Genomic DNA, 19,052 nt, shown 5'->3' with positions numbered 1-19,052 from the left:
ATGATGCAGGTCATAGTGGGCCGCTTATGCATGACTGTTGGATGGCAGGCTCCCTAGATTGGGCTGAGGAGACCTGAGGTCTCATCTGTGCCAGTGACTTGCTGTGTGCGCTTGGCCAGGTGACTCATGGCACCTGGACGGAGGGGGTGGCAAGTGTTGTGGTGATCACAGGGACGTGGTATGTGATTGAGGGAGAGGGCCGGCTGGCATGACTAAAAGAGAAGACAGTTTCTTTCGTACCGAGAAGTATGGACACTTACCAGGAGGCTTACCTAAAGTACGAGAAGACCTTCCACCCCGCTCAGAAGTGGGGAGTCTTTCAGCTTTTTTGGGGGCATTTCTAGCCTCCTGGCCCCTCCAGCTGTTCTGGAAGCCCCAGCTTTGTGCTTCCAGCTACCACCGAGAATCCATCCCACACTAGGAGAAGCAAAGACTGATCCTGGAGCCTCTCCCCACTGTCGCCAGCTAGCCCACTCCAGCATTTCCCCTCCCTGCAGGCCGGTTCTGCGCACTACAGGAGATTATATGCACAGAAACAGGAGGCACACAGCCGATGTTGGAAGGGGTGCTGTGTTACTGAGGTGCAGTACACAAAAGCAGGGGGCACTCAGCAGACGTTGGAAAGGGTGCTATGTTACTTCGGTGCAGCTCAGTACCGTGGGAAGGGCAGACACCAGGGTGAATCCTGGCTCTGATTTGGGCAGCTTGTTTCATCACCCTGAGCCTCAGTTTTTTCATCCGTAAATGAGGATGAGAATACCTCCCTCACAGGAGTATATGTGACATGATTAGAAAATGCCTAGCCAAAAAAAAATTAAAAATTAAAAAATAAATGGAAAATACCTAGCCAGTAATAAGCACTCAAAATATATATATATACACACACTCATTCTCATCTGCCTTTTTTAGGTCTTACTTTCCTTGTTTGTAGGATAAGGGACTTGGACAGGATGGTTCTGTTCTCTCCAGCTCTGAAATACTGGCTTCCCGGCATCATCTAATTTCAGGCAGAAAAGCCAGTTTTCTCAGTGTGTCAGAGATCACCATTTCAAAGGCCATTTTGTTTAACTGGTCGTGTTTTTCTGGTTAACTCAGGTGACATCTGTTCCCGAGCTGTTCCTGACGGCAGTGAAGCTCAGCCACGATGACACAGGAGCCAGGTATTTACACCTGGCCAGAGAAGACACGAATAATCTGTTCAGGTACGTGGTGCGTTGTAAGAACATGGTCTTGAACGTTTTATTTAAATCAGGGATGTCCAATCTTTTGGCTTCCCTGTGCCACATTGAAAGAACAGCAACTGTCTCAGGCCACACATAAAATACACTAACACTAAGGACAGTTAATGAGCTAAAAATAATAAATAAATAAAGGACCGCAATGTTTTAAGAAAGTGTAGGAATTGTGTTGGGCCGCATTCCAAGCTGTCCTGAGCATGCGGACTGCAGGCTTTGGGTTAGACAAGCTTGATTTAAAGCACTGACTCTACATTACGTGGTGTAAAATATCATCTCACTAGTATTTTTATTGACAGAGCATCTTTTTTTTTTTTTTTTTTTTTTCTGTGTCACCCAGGCTAGAGGAGTGCAGTGGCCGGATCTCAGCTCACAGCTGAGCTCTGCCTCCTGGGTTCACGCCATTCTCCTGCCTCAGCCTCCCAAGTAGCTGGGACTACAGGCGCCCGCCACCTTGCCTGGCTAGTTTTTTGTATTTTTTAGTAGAGACGGGATTTCACTGTGTTAGCCAGGATGGTCTCGATCTCCTGACCTCGTGATCCGTCCGCCTCGGCCTCTCAAAGTGCTGGGATTGCAGGCTTGAGCCACCATGCCCGGCCACATGACAGAGCATCTTGAAAAATAAGGAGAAACTTACACGGACTTACAATCTCATGAAAATACAATTTTATAGTCTGAATCAGTGATTTACATTAGAGTTGGGAAACCCTGTGTTGGAGGATTGTGGTGTCGGAATGATGATTTCTAGTAGCCTGAGGTGATGATGCGTATGGGAACTGTGTCCGCAGCACTAAGATGAACGTTTTGCATTCTAGTCATTCTTCCCCAGCGTTCCGTTCCTCCCCCTTCCCTGGCCTTCCGTTCCTTGTTCCTCCCCTTCCCTAGCATGCTGTTCCTTCTTCCCTAGCGTGCAGTTCCGCACCACTCCCATGGACAGTACTGGTGTTCCTCACATTCTTGAGCATACCATCCTTTGTGGGTCTCGGAAATATCCGTGCAGAGACCCTTTCTTCAAAATGTTGAACCGGTCCCTCTCCACATTCATGAACGCCTTCACAGGTAAGACCAGCATCCTGAACGGAAACCGCGTTTGGGTTTGCCAGGCACACCTACTGGAATTCAGTTAGTTTCTGAGAAGGGATGAGAGGAGTGGGCAATTAATGTTCTAGAATAATTTTTACCCCTGTCTAGTTGAAGGACGTTAGAAATTTCATCCTTCAGGAAAGCCACATGGTAGCGAGATTATAAAAACTAGTGTTTTAATAAAAGGTATGTGAACTTTTCCCAGAAAGGTTGAAAACAATTTTCTCTTGGGGATATCGCTACAATGCCAGGCCTCCAGAGTTACCACTAACATTGATGTTTGACTTTTAGTAAGACTGACACTAGTGGAGAGGGTGGCGATGAACAGTGCACTCTGTAAAGGAGTGGCATCAAATAGCAGGTTAAATCCACGCTCTTACAGAATGAGGTCGTCTTTGTAGACGTGTGAAAGTCTCTGGAGACACTTGAGAGAGTTCAGGTGTTCGCTGAAGAAAGCCCTGGTGCCCGTGGAGTGCAGATCCGGAGACCGGATGGGAAAGCCGTCCCTCGGGGTGATGAGCTGGGACAGCTGCTGAGGTCAGGGGCCAGAGCATGGAGCCACTGCCTCATGTCAAGAATAGCTACAACTGGCCGGGCGCGGTGGCTCACGCCTGTATTCCCAGCACTTTGGGAGGCCGAGACGGGCGGATCACGAGGTCAGAAGATCGAGACCATCCTGGCTAACACGGTGAAACCCCGTCTCTACTAAAAAATACAAAAAACTAGCCGGGCGTGGTGGCCGGCGCCTGTGGTCCCAGCACTTTGGGAGGCCGAGACGGGCGGATCACGAGGTCAGAAGATCGAGACCATCCTGGCTAACACGGTGAAACCCCGTCTCTACTAAAAAATACAAAAAACTAGCCGGGCGTGGTGGCCGGCGCCTGTGGTCCCAGCTACTTGGGAGCTGTCTCTTATACACATCTAAATAGCTACAACTTACTGTCCTAGGACAAAGGGGAAATGAGGCTTGAGAATCAATAATTTTAGTAGAAATCTGTTATATTTTACAATTTCACTTTTCATTTGTACCCAGCTAGTGATTATACTCTGTATCCATTTTCCACACAAAATCCCAAGGACTTTCAGAATCTCCTCTCAGTGTATTTGGATGCCACCTTTTTCCCAGGTTTACATGAGCTGGATTTCTGGTATGTCATGAGTGATTAAGTAGTTGATACAGACTTTAGTATTTGAGTCACTGTCAGCTTATAATTATTTGTCCTCAGGCAGGAAGGATGGCGGCTGGAACACGAGAATCCTAGCGATCCCCAGACGCCCTTGGTCTTTAAAGGAGTCGTCTTTAATGAGATGAAGGGAGCGTTTGTAAGTTTTCTTCCTTTTTTTAATGTTGTGTTCAGCTTACCTTACCCATGTACAGTACCATGATACAGACACATCTGGAAGATGGTTGATTTTTATTTAATATTTTCATTATAGGTGACATGTTCTTAGATTAGCTGGGTCAGTGCTGTGAGCAGAAGCCAGGGGGTAGCGGGGCCAGGCTGCTGTCTCAGACCATGTCTCAGACCATGTCTGAGGACCCCCGTGTATGATCTGCAGCGAGAGAAAAGCTATTTTCATACCACTAGCAACACATTGTCTTTTTCACTCATTCTTGCCAAGTACATGGTGTACTTTCTAGAGGCTGCGTGGCGAGGTGTGTGACACGCAGCGAGCTGGATACAGAGCAGATGGGGGAGTCCAGCTTCACCTCTGAGCCAGACACTACAGAGGTTTGCAAAAAAGGCAACACAGCATCACTCTAAGTAGTCAGTTTTTTACTTTGTTATGAGAAATATTTTTCAAACATATTTATATTAACATGTAATGATGGCTTACCTTAATGCATAAGTATTTTTTAAATGTCTCAGCTTTAATTTAGAATATAGAAAAATTATATCAACACATACAGGCACCTACACAGGCAAAAAAGCCCACATAATCGAAAGCTGCTTGGGTCCTCATTAAAACCCATTTATGCCTAGTGTTCCATTATTGGAATCCTAAGCTTGTGGGAGTTATTTATATCCTACAGCTCAAGGTCATTGCCAAGGTCTGAATTTTTACAAAAAAAATTGCAACCTCAGGCATAAATGGGTTAATTTTTCAGAGTGTAAAGGAGTCTTGAGACCATTTTGGATTAAGAGCAGCTGTCCTGGGCCCGTGTCTTCATGTCCCCTTGTGACTTTGACAACCTGCCTGTGCTGGTGTCCCTGAGGCTCGTGGGTGGCCTGCTCTCTGATTCCCGTAGCCCCCCTCAGCTGGTGAACTATTTCTTACCTTTTCATTCTCAATTTGGTGGTCTTTTCTTCCAAGGAGTCTTCTTAAAACTCAAGTTGGGGTGAGAGCTGCTCCCCACTTCCCTCCTGGCTGGTGGGCAGACCTGGTGATCCCTCCGATTTACAGCCCTCGGCTATGCGTTTGTTGCAACACACATCAAAAAGTCCATTGTTCTCAGTCCTTGGGTCCTGTGCATGGGTGATGAGTGATTGAATACGGTGTTAATGCCTGCCGGGGTGTCTTTTGTTTTTTTTTTTTTTTAACCATTAGAACAGTTTTATTTACAAAGTATTACAGGCATATGCACCAGAATGTGATCAATTGGGTATATTGTAAGTAATGTAGCGTGTGTGTATTATTTTACATGTATATATTCTTATTTATTTATTTATTTCACGTTTCAAGACAGACAATGAGAGGATATTCTCCCAGCACCTTCAAAACAGACTTCTTCCCGACCACACTTACTCAGTGGTCTCCGGGGGTGACCCACTGTGCATCCCGGAGCTTACGTGGGAGCAGCTTAAGCAATTTCATGCCACTCACTATCACCCAAGCAATGCTAGGTAATATTTTGTTGGAACAGTTTGATGGTGGATTGTGAAAAGTTGACTTGTTTGTGTTCTTCCAATTTCATGACATGGCGTCTCTCACATTTAGCAATGCTTAAGAAATATCTAAGTGTAGGTAAGATTCTTGGCCTAAGTGTGCCTGTCTTACTTGGACATTGATTTTGGACATTTACAATGATACCCTTCAGTGGGCTCAGCATGGTGGTTACAAACACGGCATTTAGAGCCCCCCAGCTTCTTGCCTCACATCCAGCTTGGTTGAGTAGAGAGTTGGGGGTGCATGGATGGTGCCCACCCCAACCCAGTGTGTGCGAAGCTTTGAGCCTGTCCTTGGCACGGAGAAGTGCTCTTCCGATGGTGGATGCAGTCACAGAACCTTCATCACATCCTCACTTTCTGATACATCGCTTGTTTCTTATGTCACTAGTATAAGGTTATTATCATAATATAGTTATATGTATTATATAAAACACTAATAATTTACATATAAATGCTAATGTAAAAACATATTTGCAAGGTTAGTTTATATAAAAACAATTATGAAAACTTTCAAGTATACAGAAAAGTAGACTAGGATAATGAGCCCCTAAACACTTATCACATAATAGATATCCTTTTCCTTGTGAAGTTTTTGGAAGTAAATTATAAATGTCATCATTTACCCCTAAATATTTGAATTTGTGACCCTAAAACATGAGGATTTTTTCTTACATGAGCTAATGCCATTTTCAGTTTTAATAGAATAAAACATACTTTCATAAAACTGCCTATTATTCCATATTCAGATTTTCTAGTTGGCCCCAAAGTGTGTGTTGCACAGGGTCCCACAGATCACACCTGGTCGGCCCGGGTCTCTCCTGGGCCCCCTCTCGGACGGCAGAGGAGTGTGCAGGCCGGGTTTCCTCCGGGCGCTCTCACTCTCCAGGTGTCCTGGCTGCTCCTGTGTGGTGTTGGGTGCCATGTTCCTGTGTTTCCTGAGAACTGGAACTTAGATCCAAAGACTTAGTTTGAGTCAGGCTGTGCCTTTTTAAGCAGAGTCCCTCGTGGGGAGCTCTGCATAGATGGCCACATCCTACTATCCTGTGAGGCCTGCTTGCCTCCACCCGGGGGGTCTCACGCCAGCGGGGTGCATGCTGAGAGTCGGCCACTGTCTTGTGAAGATCTGCTTTCTCCCTTCAGCCACAGACCATCTGGTGCACTTGAGTTTCTGGTGTCCTGTGATAATTCCTCATCAACCTATTAATGGTTTTCATATTCATTGAGGATTATTGCCTGAATCATTTATTAGAGTTTGTGAAGTTTTCAAATTCTGTAATTCTTCATTCGTTTGCTGGACTTCTTCAAAGAAGAGCTCCACATCAGCTGGTGCTGTCGGGTTATCTTGAAATATGGTTCTGTGGAAAAGGCAGGGGTGGCTGCTCTCCCTGGGAAGTCAGTTTGAGGGGGACGGGTGGTGCAGGAACTACCTCTAATGTTGACAGAAGAGACTGGCGGTTTTTTTTTTTTTTTTAAAGACAGGGTCTGGTTCTGTCCCCCAGGCTGGACTACAATGGCATGGTCTTAGCTTACTGCAGCCTCAGGCTCCTGGGCCACCTCAGCCTCCTGAGTAGCTGGGACTACAGGTGCACACCCCCATGCCCAGCTAGTGCTTATATTTTTTGTAGAGACAGAGTCTCGCTGTGGTGCCCAGGCTGGTCTCGATCTCCTGAGTTCAAACAGTCTGCCCACCTTGACCTCCCAAAGTGCTGGGATTACAGGCGTGAGCCACTGCGCCCAACATGGAGAAGAGAGTTCTTTCTTTTCTTCTTTTTTCCCCCCAGTCATCTTTGTTTTGTTTTTTAGTACCACTGTGACCTCACGAATATTTCTGTATGTGTATATATTTGAGACTATGTGATCAGATGGAATTTATTTTTATGCCCACATTTGCCACAGCTGTTGGCCCGTTTTGGTCTCACTTCTTTGGTTTCTACGCCCCCACCCCCACCTCCCTAATGCAGGCACAGCCAGGCCCTCCTGCTCCAGAGGCTGAACTGTCTGTTTCCCAGGGAGCTCTGATTTCTGTGGCCAATGGGGAAGGGCCTTTGGAGAGTAGCATCTGGACACTAGGGGTGGTGATTGGTCTTGGTTTCTCTCAACCCTAAGAGTGTAAAATTTGTTTCTAAATTCTAGAATGAGAAATTTCTGAAGGTTCTTTAAGATACTAGTTCCCCAAACCTTAACCATAGCTCAGGCAACATAGTAAAGAAAAAGATAAATTCTGTCATTGTAACCTTTTTCCTCTGGTTGAATAAATGTGGTATCTTTATTAACATGTATAACCTTGAACTTGTTGCCAAAAATTGAGTTTTGTGAAATTGTCAGTTGGATTACTCTATTACTGTATCTAGGGTTATAAAGTATTTTAACAAATACCTCATTTGGTTTTTGTCACGTCTCTAGATGAAGTTTAAAATGAAAGATCAATTTCTGGCTAGGTGTGGTGGCTCATGCCTGCAAATTCAAGCACTTTGGGAGGCCAAGATGGGAGAATTGCTTGAGGCCAGGAGTTTGAGACCAGCAAGAGTAACAGTGAGAACCCATCTCTAAAACTTAAAAATTAGCCCACTGGGCATGGTAGCTCATGCCTGTAATTCCAGCATTTTGAGAGGCCGAGGTGGGGAGATCACCTGAGGTCAGGAGTTTGAGACCAGCCTAACCAACATGGTGAAACCCTATCTCTACTAAAAATACAAAAATTAGTTGGACGTGGTGGTGGGCACCTGTAATCCCAGCTATTTGGGAGGCTGAGGCAGAAGAATTATTTAAACCCAGGAGGTGGAGGTTGCAGTGAGCTGAGATTGCATCATTGCACTCCAGCTACTCAGGAGGCAGAGGCAGGAGAATTGCTTGAGGCTGCAGTGAGCTGTGATGGTGCCACTGCACTCCAGCGGTTGCCTAAAGCCAGGAATAGCACCATGCCCTGTGATGAACGTTGAATTTATACATTAGGCACAGTGAGAGGTTAACAACAACAATAATAAAATAGAACAATTATGACAGTATACTGTGATAAGTTACGTGAATTTTGGTATCTCGAAGTTCCATGATATTTTTGGACCTTGGTTGAGTAAAGGTGACTGAAACCGAAAGGCGAGACCTTGGGTAAGGGGCGCTCGTGTGTACTGTGTTTCAGTGAAAAAGACAGCACTTGATCTCACATCTTTTAAACTAAAACAGACTAATTATATTCCCTTAAAATTTTAGGTTCTTCACGTATGGTAATTTTCCATTAGAACAGCATCTGAAACAAATTCATGAGGAAGCACTGAGCAAATTCCAGAAAATCGAACCAAGCACCTCGGTGCCAGCTCAGACACCCTGGGACAAGCCTGTGAGTGCCCCACTGTGTTTGTGGCCTGCCTGGTAAATATGTTGACATGAGGACTTGGACTGGGTGTTCATGATGGGATTTCAGAGGCTGTCATGGTCGGTACAGAGTGTGGGAGATCTTTACAAACCAAAAGAATAGTTATTTGTTTGAAAAGAAAGTTAACTTAGCGGAAAGCATGTTTCGGTCCATTTTGTGTATCCAGATAACGTAGAGTAGTTAACAACTGTCAGACACTATGCCTACTCACAAGGTCACGTCATTTTACAGAGGGAATTCCAGATAACATGTGGCCCGGATTCATTTGCTACAGATCCCTCTAAGCAAACAACCGTCAGCGTTAGCTTCCTCTTACCGGAGTGAGTATATGCTGTCAAAGCTCATACAAGACAAAAACATGAGGAAAATATTCCTATTAGAAGGTTCAGAAGTGAGTTCTACAATTGACTATAAATTAATACAGAGGATTCAGGGGTTAAGTGGATTTTAGGAAAAGAGAACAGAATGTCAAAGTTTTTAATAACATCCGAAATGGTTTTTGAGGAAAATCATTTTTGATAGCCCTCTGGAAGAAAAGTAATTTACTTATTGTATGTCAAAGCTTTCTTCCTACAGAGAAAAGACTGCCTCAGACCAGCAATTGCTCATATTTTGAGGTCACAGGTCCCTTTGAGTGTGAGAATGGTACTGTGAACACGCGCCTCGGCAAAATACACCACATACAAAACTTTGTAATTCCGGTGGTTTCACGAGAGTAGGTCAGAACCGTGCCGGAGGTGTTCAGGAAGGGAAGGCTCTGGGCCCTCCCGTGCTCAGCCTGCAGCTCCGTGGCTGGCACCTCTCCTGGCTTGTTCCTTGTCTCCTTAATGGTGCTGCCACTGTGCCTGTCATTTAAATCACATGTGGAAAGTGCCTAGCAGGCTGTCACATGGGGAGCATTTCATGTGCAGTGCAGTTAATTTTATGGTTTGTGTCCCCCCTCAAAAATCCCGGTATTTAAGGGAAATTCTCTTTTGCTCATAAAATTGTTAAAATGTTGAAATGCAAGAATTTCTAGAAAGATGTGTAGTGATTCTAAATAAAATGTGCATAAGGGCCAATGATTTTCCCTTTTCTCTTACCTCCCCTTTCCTTTTTTTTTTTTTTTTTTCCCCAATGCAGCATCACCGACACATTCGAAGCCTTCACATTAAGTCTTCTGTCTTCACTCTTGACTTCTGGGCCCAATTCTCCCTTTTACAAAGCCTTGATTGAATCTGGCCTTGGCACAGACTTTTCTCCTGATGTTGGGTGAGTTTATGATTAGATTAGATCAGTAGTTCTGATTGGTTGGGGGCAGTTTTGCTCCTTCACCTCCACACCCTGTCCCCACCCCTCACTTGACAATATCTGGACCATTTTTGGATTTTTGATCGCTATAACTGGAAGATGGTGGACCAGGAAGTTGCTGAGTGTCTCATGGTGCACAGGATGGCTGCCCCCATCAGGGAGCTCTGGATGGGATCCTGGATCCAGTGCCAGCCATTTCTGTCCCCTCAAGGGGGCGTTTGTCCAAAATAAAACACCCAACACAAAGGCAGCTTTTCCAGGGCCTCAGAATGTCATGCTGTTGTCTCTTACAGGTCAGGTCATTAAGTATTAGAAATTTTTAAAATTGTGTAAAACTTAGCAGTTCTCTGTTTTGATATTTATCCTGCCATAACTCAAAAGTTTAAATTTAATTTTTAAAAAAAGATGTAAAAATGACATAGACGTACATGGAACCAATTACTTGAGAACACTGCTTGAATGCACTTTTCAGTGGAGGGGCTGGAGTTGGAAGCACTTCATTCTGATCTTTAAATCAAGCATATGACGAGGGCATGATGAACGTGCCTGGATTCCAGTGCATCATGTCTGGTTTTGTCTTCTAGATATAATGGCTACACGAGGGAGGCCTACTTCAGTGTCGGCCTCCAAGGGATTGCAGAGAAAGACATTGAGACAGTCGGAAGCCTCGTAGACAGAACGATTGATGAAGTAGTTGAGTAAGTGTGGCCTATTTGTAACAGTCTGCTTTCGTTCCTCATTTCTGCGTACTTTTTGGGAGGAGCTGAGCCTGATCCATTGTTTGGGCCTTCCCTCTCTGTCATATAATATGCATTTGTTCATATTAAGTTGTTTAAATGTTATCTCTGCCACTTTTTGTTTCTAAAACTCTTCTATATCTTAGGTTTTTGTTTCGTTTTGAGACAGGGTCTCACTTTGTCACCAAGCCTGATGTGCAGTGGCGTGATCTCAGCTCACTGCATTTTCCTCCCCTACCGGGCTCAGGTGATCCTCCCACCTCAGCCTCCCAAGTAGCTGGAACTAGGGTGCACACCACCATGCCCAGCTAATTTTTGTATGTTAGAGATGGGCTTTCTCTATGTTGCCCAGGCTGATCTTAAACTCCTGGCCTCAAGCAGTCCTCCTGCCTTGGCCTCCCGAAGTGCTGGGATTACAAGCATGAGCCATTGTGTCTGGCCCATCTTTGTTCTTCATTGTATTCTTTAGGAAAGGATTTGAAGATGATCGGATTGAGGCTTTACTTCATAAAATTGAAATACAGATGAAACATCAGTCTACCAGCTTTGGGCTGATGCTGACATCAGTAAGTGATTTCTCAACAACAAATTTACTTTTATAATAGATGTTTTGTCTTGTTACTAGCTTAATTGGCTTTTTGATATTTTTATGTGAAATAGATTACTTTAAATGGGTAAGGATTTATAACTAGTAGTCTGTTGGTTATTTCCTAAACATTATTTCAGCCTGTGGTTTTTATTTTATTAGAACAAAATAGAGCTAAAGTAAGTTTTTGGTTTCTCCATCCAAATAATTACACGACTTTTGTTATAAACAATCAGCTGTGGTATATTTAAACATAGAAACTAGGATCTTAATATCAAGTCTGGGCTGTTTGTGGAGGTTGTACTGTGTGGTACCAGCTGCGTTGTGGATGTGGAAATCTTCCTTCCAGTACATAGCTTCTTGCTGGAACCACGACGGGGACCCTGTGGAGCTCCTGAAGTTGGGAAATCAGTTGGCTAAATTCAGACAGTGCCTGCAGGAAAATCCAAAATTTTTGCAAGAAAAAGTAAAACAGTATTTTAAGGTAAGAAAGTTGGATAATTCATTTCTCTAATTTTGAAGTTGAATTTTATACTAATGAAAGGAATATTAGAAACATAATCTATACATTTAAGTAATTTCTGTTAATGGGTGACTGAATTTCTAATTAAAAAATGCTTACATTAACTTTATTTTCCAGATTGTAATGCAAGTTGAGAGTTTTTTTTAGATGAATGTCTGTGTGCATTTTTAGTATGTGAATATATGTATGTGTGTGTGAACAAAACATTTGCATATATTGTTCTTTTATTAGTAGAAGAATATAAAATAGGAGAACAGTCACCCAAGTGTAATGAATCTTCTGGTTTTCATGAGTGAATACTTTTGATGCTTGTGCGTTTGTTTTCTCAGATTTTTGGGCAGTTGTACTTGGTTGCCTGTTCCTTGCTTTGTACTCATTATTATGGTAGAACTTTTAAAAAGTGTTCCCATGGTGGGAAAGACTGTTGTCTACTTTGAAGGGGAACTCTCCAGTAGGTTCCGTTGTTTTAGGCATGAGGTACGATTTAATAACTTGACCTGCAGCTTCTCTCAGCGATTGTAAGTTATTTTCCGTGAATTCTGGTGTCTTCGAGTTATCTTACCTCTGTAGTATTTTATATGGGAGCATTTTGTGCATGTGTAGTTTTTTTAATTGTTGAAACAAGGAAAGTACATGAAATAACCTAACGTTTATTTTTGTATTACATCAACATGTGTTTTGTTCTAATAATTTATAAAGTATCGAATGGGAAATATAGTTCTAGCCTTTTAGAAGTTAATAGTAGAATGAACACTAGACAAAAAATAGAATTCTGTATTAACTTCAATTTAGACTAAAATCCAAGATCTATAGTACTTAAAAGTGCAAACCTTTTTACAACTAAGATGTAGTGAAAATGTTTAGTATTGATATGCTTAAGACCTAATGACCATAATGATGATAATAGTAGAATAATAGCGTTTTTGAATTCTGTAACTACTACACAGGCAGGTATGGTGGTAAGCGTTTTATAAGACTTGTGTACTTTCATCGGCAAAACAACTCTTGAGGTTCGTTCTATTATTACTATTTTTAAAGTGGGAAAGTGGAACCACAGGACCAAGAACACACCAGCAGAAGCTTGTTGAGTGCTAGGTTGTAATAAGGTCTTGTTTTCACTTGGCTTTTGTTGTTGCTGTGGTTGCTGCAGAATAACCAGCATAAGCTGACTTTGTCGATGAGGCCAGATGACAAGTATCATGAGAAGCAGGCACAAGTGGAAGCCACGAAGCTCAAGCAGAAGGTCGAAGCTCTGTCCCCCGGAGACAGGCAGCAGATCTACGAGAAAGGTCCGAGGCTTCCTTCCGAGCCGGCGAGGCCTGACCTGCACTCAGGCCGAGTGCACTTGTTAGTGAGTTAATAGTTGGAGACAGGTATTATTTCAACCAACAGGTGTCCACTGGGCACCGACAGCGCTCACGTTCGGTGCAGTGGGTTCAGATAATTTCAGAAAATTGCCCTCATAGCTCAGTAGGAAAGGCAGGAGTCACTGAAAAGAAGTAGCTTGGAAAGATGTATGTATTTTACAGATTTTGTGAATACTTTGTATTTATCAGGTGCCATAACATGCCAGTACCATTGTTATGTTGCAGTGCGTGTTGCATGGCCTGTGAGCAGAGTGGACAGTGAGAGCTGTGTGTTGGGAAGAGGCCTGTCTCAGGCATAGAGGGGGTGTGTGTCAGCCGCAGAGCAACACCAAGATTCTGTGGGACAGGCGTGGGGCACACAGGGATGGTGGAGCGTTGGGCATGGAGGGAAGACAGCGTGTGTAGGGGAGACAGGTGTGCCCGGTGGCCCTGGGGAGGGCCTGTGTGGAAGACGGGGAGCACATGGGTGCTTCACGGATTAAGGCAGGAGAACTGCCAGGTCAGTGAGCAGCGTAGCAGCAGCCTTATTCGGGATAGTTTTGCAGAAAAACAGAGAAATTGGATGGAGGAAACTGCTGAGAGGCAGGGGATTTTGGCAGTGGCAGCAGGAGCGGCTGCGGGAGAGAAGGGGACCCAGATGGATTCTTACAAGTAGTTCGGCCTCTGGGAAAAAACATTTGCAAAAGTGGTGTCTGATCAAGGCCCGTATTCAGAATACACGAAAAACCAACAATTCAGTCATGAGAGCGCTCAACCCAATTAACGCATGGGCAAAAGATTTTGACAGATGTCATCGAAGAGATCCTAATGGCAACTAGGCACATAAATCATTACATGGAAATAATCTCATTACTTTCTTAGGGAAATGTATCATAATTATCAGGAAAATGCAGATTAAAACTACAGTGATATACCATTATACACCTACTAGAATGACTAGCAGTTTAAAAATTACTGCCGGCACCAAATGTCGTCAGTCCTGAAGGGCAGGGGGAATGAATGCTCACACACTGCCAAAGGAGCCAAAATGGTGTGGCCACCTAGGAAACAGGGTCACAGTTCTCACAGTGCCAGCCAACATGCACGGACCAGGAAGGCCCCGCTCCTAACGTTCCTTCCAGAGAAATGGAAACAGGTATCCACACAAAACTTGAAACAACCCAGACTTCCATCAACACATACATCCTTACAAAGAAATGCCACTAGCTGCGAAGGAGCACGACAATGATGCACCCTTGGTATTGGTGCATCTCAGAAACTTCCCACAAAGGGAAAGAAGCCAGGAGCCAGGTGACATACCAAGACCATTCATGGGAAGCCGTGGATGTGGCAGAGCTGCAGGGACAGAGAGTGGATGAGAAGTGCTGGAGGCCCAGGGTTGGGGGTTGGTTGACTGTAGAGGGGATGGGAGAGTTTTGGGGGTGCTAGAAAGGCCCAGTACTGTGATGTGGTGGCTTCATAACTTGCCACAATTTTCAGAACTTACTGACTTGTGTCTTTAAAATTGTGAATATTATTGCTTGTAAGTTATGTATTAATAAAGCCATTTAAAAATATATGCAACACATACACACATACTTCTCCTGTTAAAAAAGCTAGTTGGGGCTGGGCGCAGTGGCTCACATCTGTAATCCCAGCACTTTGGGAGGCTGAGGATGGCGGATCACGAGGTCAGGAGATCGAAACCTGGCTAACATGGTGAAACCGCGTCTCTACTAAAAATACAAAAAATTAGCCGGGCGCGGTGGCGGCACCTGTAGTCCCAGCTACTCGGGAGGCTGAGGCAGGAAGATGGCTTGAACCCAGGAGGCGGAGCTTGCAGCGAGCCAAGATCATGCCACTGCACTCCAGCCTGGGTGACAGAGCGAGACTCCGTCTCAAAAAAAAAAAAAAAAAAAAAAAAAAAAAAAACTAGTTGGGCTGGGATTCGGTGAGAAATTGTCAGAAGGTAAGAGTGGCCGTTAGGTGGAAAGTAAGTGACTTCATTTTGATCATGCTAAGGTTGAAGTTATATCATGTAGTAAAAGAAAAATTAATGTCAACTTGTAATCTGTTCTTATTTCTATCTGAATTCTTGTTTAGAGACAACTGTTTTAAGCTGTTTTTTTTTAAACCTTAGTCTTTTTTTTAAGCTCTGTTTTGTGATAATTGACAAGCTCCAATCTTCCCACTTTTAACTGAAGTTACTCATGAGTACACAAGATAATTCCATGAGTAGGCAAGAGGTTGTACGTTTCCTAAATTACTTCATATTCGTTGGCCTGACCTCAGAGCTGTGCTTTGAGAAAACCCAGTATACTGTAGTCCAAACCAGTAGGTTAATGAGCAGTGCTCACACTACAGGGTTCTCCTTTACACACTCACTGCAGAGCTCCTTAAAAGGAGGGCACAGTGCTAGTGCGGTGATGGTTATTTCAGGTCAGTAAGTCTTCAAGTGTGCACGGCAGTGTTAGGATTCTGTGAGTTAAAGCCAATCTGTAGAGAACAACAGTGCAGAAGAGGTGAATGGGAAACTAGTAAAAGCTTGAATCTTCTGATTTCTGGTCTTGTGTCTTAAGCACTGTGAAGGGGTAAAGCCTCCACCATCAGGGAGTGTGTGATGTGCTGAAAGGAAACAGAGAAGAGAACGTGCCAGAGGCTTTTTCTGCCCACTGTGAGTGAGTGTGTTCAGAGAAGGAGCTCTGGGATGTCAGGGTAGCTGTGGCGTGCTCTAGTGCAGTGGGCCCAGGAACCACGGGGAACGCCGGGTAAGGGAAGAGGCAGGAGGGAGCTTCCTGGCAAAGCCACAGATTACAAAACCTCCGCGTGGCATGAGGTCGGCAAAGTCAAGACGTTAGGTAGGTGGCGAGCTGGCAGGGGAAGCCTGTAGAGTCCGGGTCTGAGCTCCTTGCCACTGGGAGCCTGAGCTCCAGATGCCACTGGGAGCGGGGGTGGTTGTTGATGGCAGTTGCAGCTCCAGAGGGGGGCGGAAGGGCTGGAGCCCACGGTGGGGCACCTGTGGAGGGGCGACAGTGCCTGAGATGCTCACTGTGCCCCAAAGTCCTGTGTCTAAGTGTGTGGCACGCTCTCGGGGCACTTCAGAAGGTGGAAATGGAACATGGGGGAGGTCAGCCCAGCAGACACCAGGAGTGCTGTCTGCGGGGACTGAGTTAAAGCGGGAACCCGGCACAGCCCGCCCCGGGAGTCGTGGAATCGTGCACTCGTGTACTTGCTTGGCACCGTGTAGCACTGTGAAGCCGCTTCACTGATGGCCGTCAGGGCGGGGGGCACGCCTGGGTCTTAGGATCTTCCGCATAGGCTGTGGCTCGGTGGAGGGGTCCGCTGTAAAGGTGCTGCCTCCCTCATTGATGAATGGACTGTCAGGCCCAGGAAGTGTCTTTCTAAGCACCACTGTAATTTGTGTGATTTATGTGATTGTGTAAGTCTTTTGTTGAAATTAGTGAAAATGAAACAATAGAAAACGAGTATAGGGCCAGGTGCGGTGACTCATGCCAGGAATCCCAGCACTTTGGGAGGCCAAGGTGAGAGGATCACTTGAGGTCAGGAGTTTGAGACAGCCTGGGCAACATGGCAAAGCCTCGTCTCTACAAAAAAAAAAAAAAAAAGAAATTAGTCATGAGGCTAGGGCAGGAGGATCGTTTGAGCCCAGGAGGCAGAGGCCGCAGTGAGCTGAGATGGTGCCACTGTACTCCAGCCTGGGTGACAGAGCCAGGCCGTGTCTGAAAACAAAAAAGATAAGTATAAAGATCACTAAATGTCAGTCCAACAAGAAGTGGTTTGAAAGCTCTGAAAACAAGTCGAATCTGTTTAATGTAAACTTTGGAGGGTGCAGGAGAAGCTTCTTGAGCAAACCACCCCTCCCCAGTAGAATGTTCAGTAATTGAAAATGACAATTAGGAAAAGGGCTTCCCACTAAGGGGGTTATTAGTGCATCTAAATCTGGTCAGCCTGGAAGTAGGAGATACTTTGCAAACCATCGTGCTCCCGTATTCCCCACACGTGGCATGGACGGCTAATTCTGGATGTAAGATAATAACATAGAAGATAAGTTGCATCAGTCCTTTTAATTATGGCCCTGATTATTCCTTTTTCTTGTTTCTTTTTTAGGTTTAGAATTACGGACTCAACAAAGCAAACCTCAAGATGCCTCTTGTCTGCCAGCGTTGAAAGTTTCAGATATTGAGCCCACCATACCTGTCACAGAGTTGGACGTGGTCCTGACAGGTCACTGTGAACACTATGCTTTTCCTGGGTCTCGGGGTCCTTGGGGAAATTAAATATCGCTCCTCACAGAAGCAATAGAATCACGTCTTGGAGGTTTTCCCTCAAACACTTGAGCAGCCCTGTGCGTTCATAGTCTTGCTCCATACCTGTCTTCTACCTTGTTCCTAACTCTCAGTGGTGATAGACGCGTTCACTCAGTAAGAGCCTATGTGTGTGTTCCTGAGAGGGGTTTGATAGGGTGCTCTGATTTCCTGCTTCTAGAATCAAATGAGGATTTGGGTTATGCTGTGACTGTATTAAGTGCAGTTTAAAAAATAGAGGCATCCTCAGAGCCCTTTGTCCCAGCTGTTTACCCTGCCATCAGCATGGAGGAAGCAGAGGGATGAGACCCCCGGAAGGGTGGGTGTTGAGTTGAAAGGAAGTTGGAGGCCAAGTTTATCCCCCTGCTGTGTCCTGGCATTTCATTCCGTGACACGTTTTGTTCCATGTCATGTTTCGTTCCGTGGCACCTTTCGTTCCGTGGTACTTTTTGTTCCATGGTCTGTCGCTGCTTTTGAGTTCTCAGGGTGCCTCCTTTCTCTCTCGCTCCTGGCTGGTAGCTGGAGAGGTGTCTTTGGGGTAACCTCACCTGGGACGGTGTTGATGCTGAGCTTACCAGCAGGTGTGGCCGGACGTGACTGAGCTGAGGGCAGCATGGCTGTCACTTGCACCTCGAGGACAGGGATGGGATTTCACCCTGGGCATCCCTGAGTCCTGTGAAGCATCTCCAGCCCGCCTTTTGTCTTCTAACAGCGCTTGTCGTGTTTGTATCCTGTTTATTTTCGTGTGTGTGCGCGCGCGCATGTGAGTGGAAATCGAGGCTGACATCTCTCTGATCTGTTAACCCTGGCAGATTTTGTCTGTGAATCTCATTAAGTGTTCGCTAAGAGTGAGAATAAATCAGTCATCCTTCCATGCCTTGGTCCCTCCGCTGGTCTAGGGCGCTCTGCTAGGTAGGGACCTACGTACAAAGCTGAGTGCCCAGCCCTCCCCTCAAGAGGTCAGGAAGAGTGGGTGGGGGACACCAGGAGCCTTGTTTGGGGCCCTGGGGCAGCCTTCTGTTGTGGGGCCAGAGGGTGGCAGGGCCTGTTGGGGAAGATGAGCAGCGCTGAGGACGGGTGCGATGTGGGCCTGGGGGTTCTTGGGGGCACCTGGTCGGAGTTCTCTCTGGTTGACGGGGAGAGGTTGGGTAACTGGAACTTGCAGTTGTGAGACCAGAAGGTCGTGGTTCTGTCCTTCCTTTCCCTTTCCTTGGAGAGCGCGGGTTACTTTACTATTGAAGACACTTCCAGTTTTTTATCATGAAAATACAATAGAGAAGTTTATATAAACTCTAGTATAAGTCTTAAACCTCCATGCTTGAAAAGCAATAAATAGCGTTTTTTAAATATTATAAGTGGTTTAAATTTTACTGGCAACAATAAAAATTAAATCCTTTTTTTTTTTTCTAGCCGGAGATATCCCTGTTCAGTACTGCGCCCAGCCCACCAATGGCATGGTGTATTTCCGGGCCTTCTCCAGCCTGAACACACTCCCCGAGGAGCTGAGGCCCTATGTGCCCCTCTTCTGCAGCGTCCTCACCAAGTATGATCGCACACCCTTGCGTGTCTTACTAACATCTGCTTTGTGTGCATATCTGTGTTGTTCTAATGCATCAGTAGGAATTACCTTCAGTGAATCACAGCTTACAATGTTAGTGTGTAAGTA

The 19,052-nt window shown here is 45.1% G+C and overlaps 1 protein-coding gene across 1 annotated transcript in view; it reads left to right on the top strand.

The window, feature by feature from the left end:
• Positions 1 to 19,052, top strand: part of PITRM1 (pitrilysin metallopeptidase 1) — a gene marked incomplete at its 5' end in the record, with an annotated part of 46,599 nt that overhangs the window by 14,619 nt on the left and 12,928 nt on the right. The window contains 14 exons of the mRNA XM_011967942.1: positions 1,096 to 1,202; positions 2,143 to 2,294; positions 3,352 to 3,466; positions 3,545 to 3,641; positions 5,004 to 5,164; positions 8,417 to 8,543; positions 8,811 to 8,899; positions 9,702 to 9,830; positions 10,454 to 10,567; positions 11,076 to 11,172; positions 11,542 to 11,676; positions 12,866 to 13,004; positions 17,190 to 17,306; positions 18,797 to 18,929. Coding sequence (XP_011823332.1) covers positions 1,096 to 1,202; positions 2,143 to 2,294; positions 3,352 to 3,466; positions 3,545 to 3,641; positions 5,004 to 5,164; positions 8,417 to 8,543; positions 8,811 to 8,899; positions 9,702 to 9,830; positions 10,454 to 10,567; positions 11,076 to 11,172; positions 11,542 to 11,676; positions 12,866 to 13,004; positions 17,190 to 17,306; positions 18,797 to 18,929 — 1,712 coding nt within the window. The remainder of the gene's footprint in view (positions 1 to 1,095; positions 1,203 to 2,142; positions 2,295 to 3,351; positions 3,467 to 3,544; positions 3,642 to 5,003; positions 5,165 to 8,416; positions 8,544 to 8,810; positions 8,900 to 9,701; positions 9,831 to 10,453; positions 10,568 to 11,075; positions 11,173 to 11,541; positions 11,677 to 12,865; positions 13,005 to 17,189; positions 17,307 to 18,796; positions 18,930 to 19,052) is intronic.

The sequence above is a fragment of the Mandrillus leucophaeus genome, unplaced genomic scaffold, assembly GCF_000951045.1.
Source record: "Mandrillus leucophaeus isolate KB7577 unplaced genomic scaffold, Mleu.le_1.0 Scaffold82, whole genome shotgun sequence".
NCBI classification, from domain to species: Eukaryota; Metazoa; Chordata; class Mammalia; order Primates; family Cercopithecidae; genus Mandrillus; species Mandrillus leucophaeus.
This window is presented reverse-complemented; position numbering and strand designations above follow the sequence as displayed.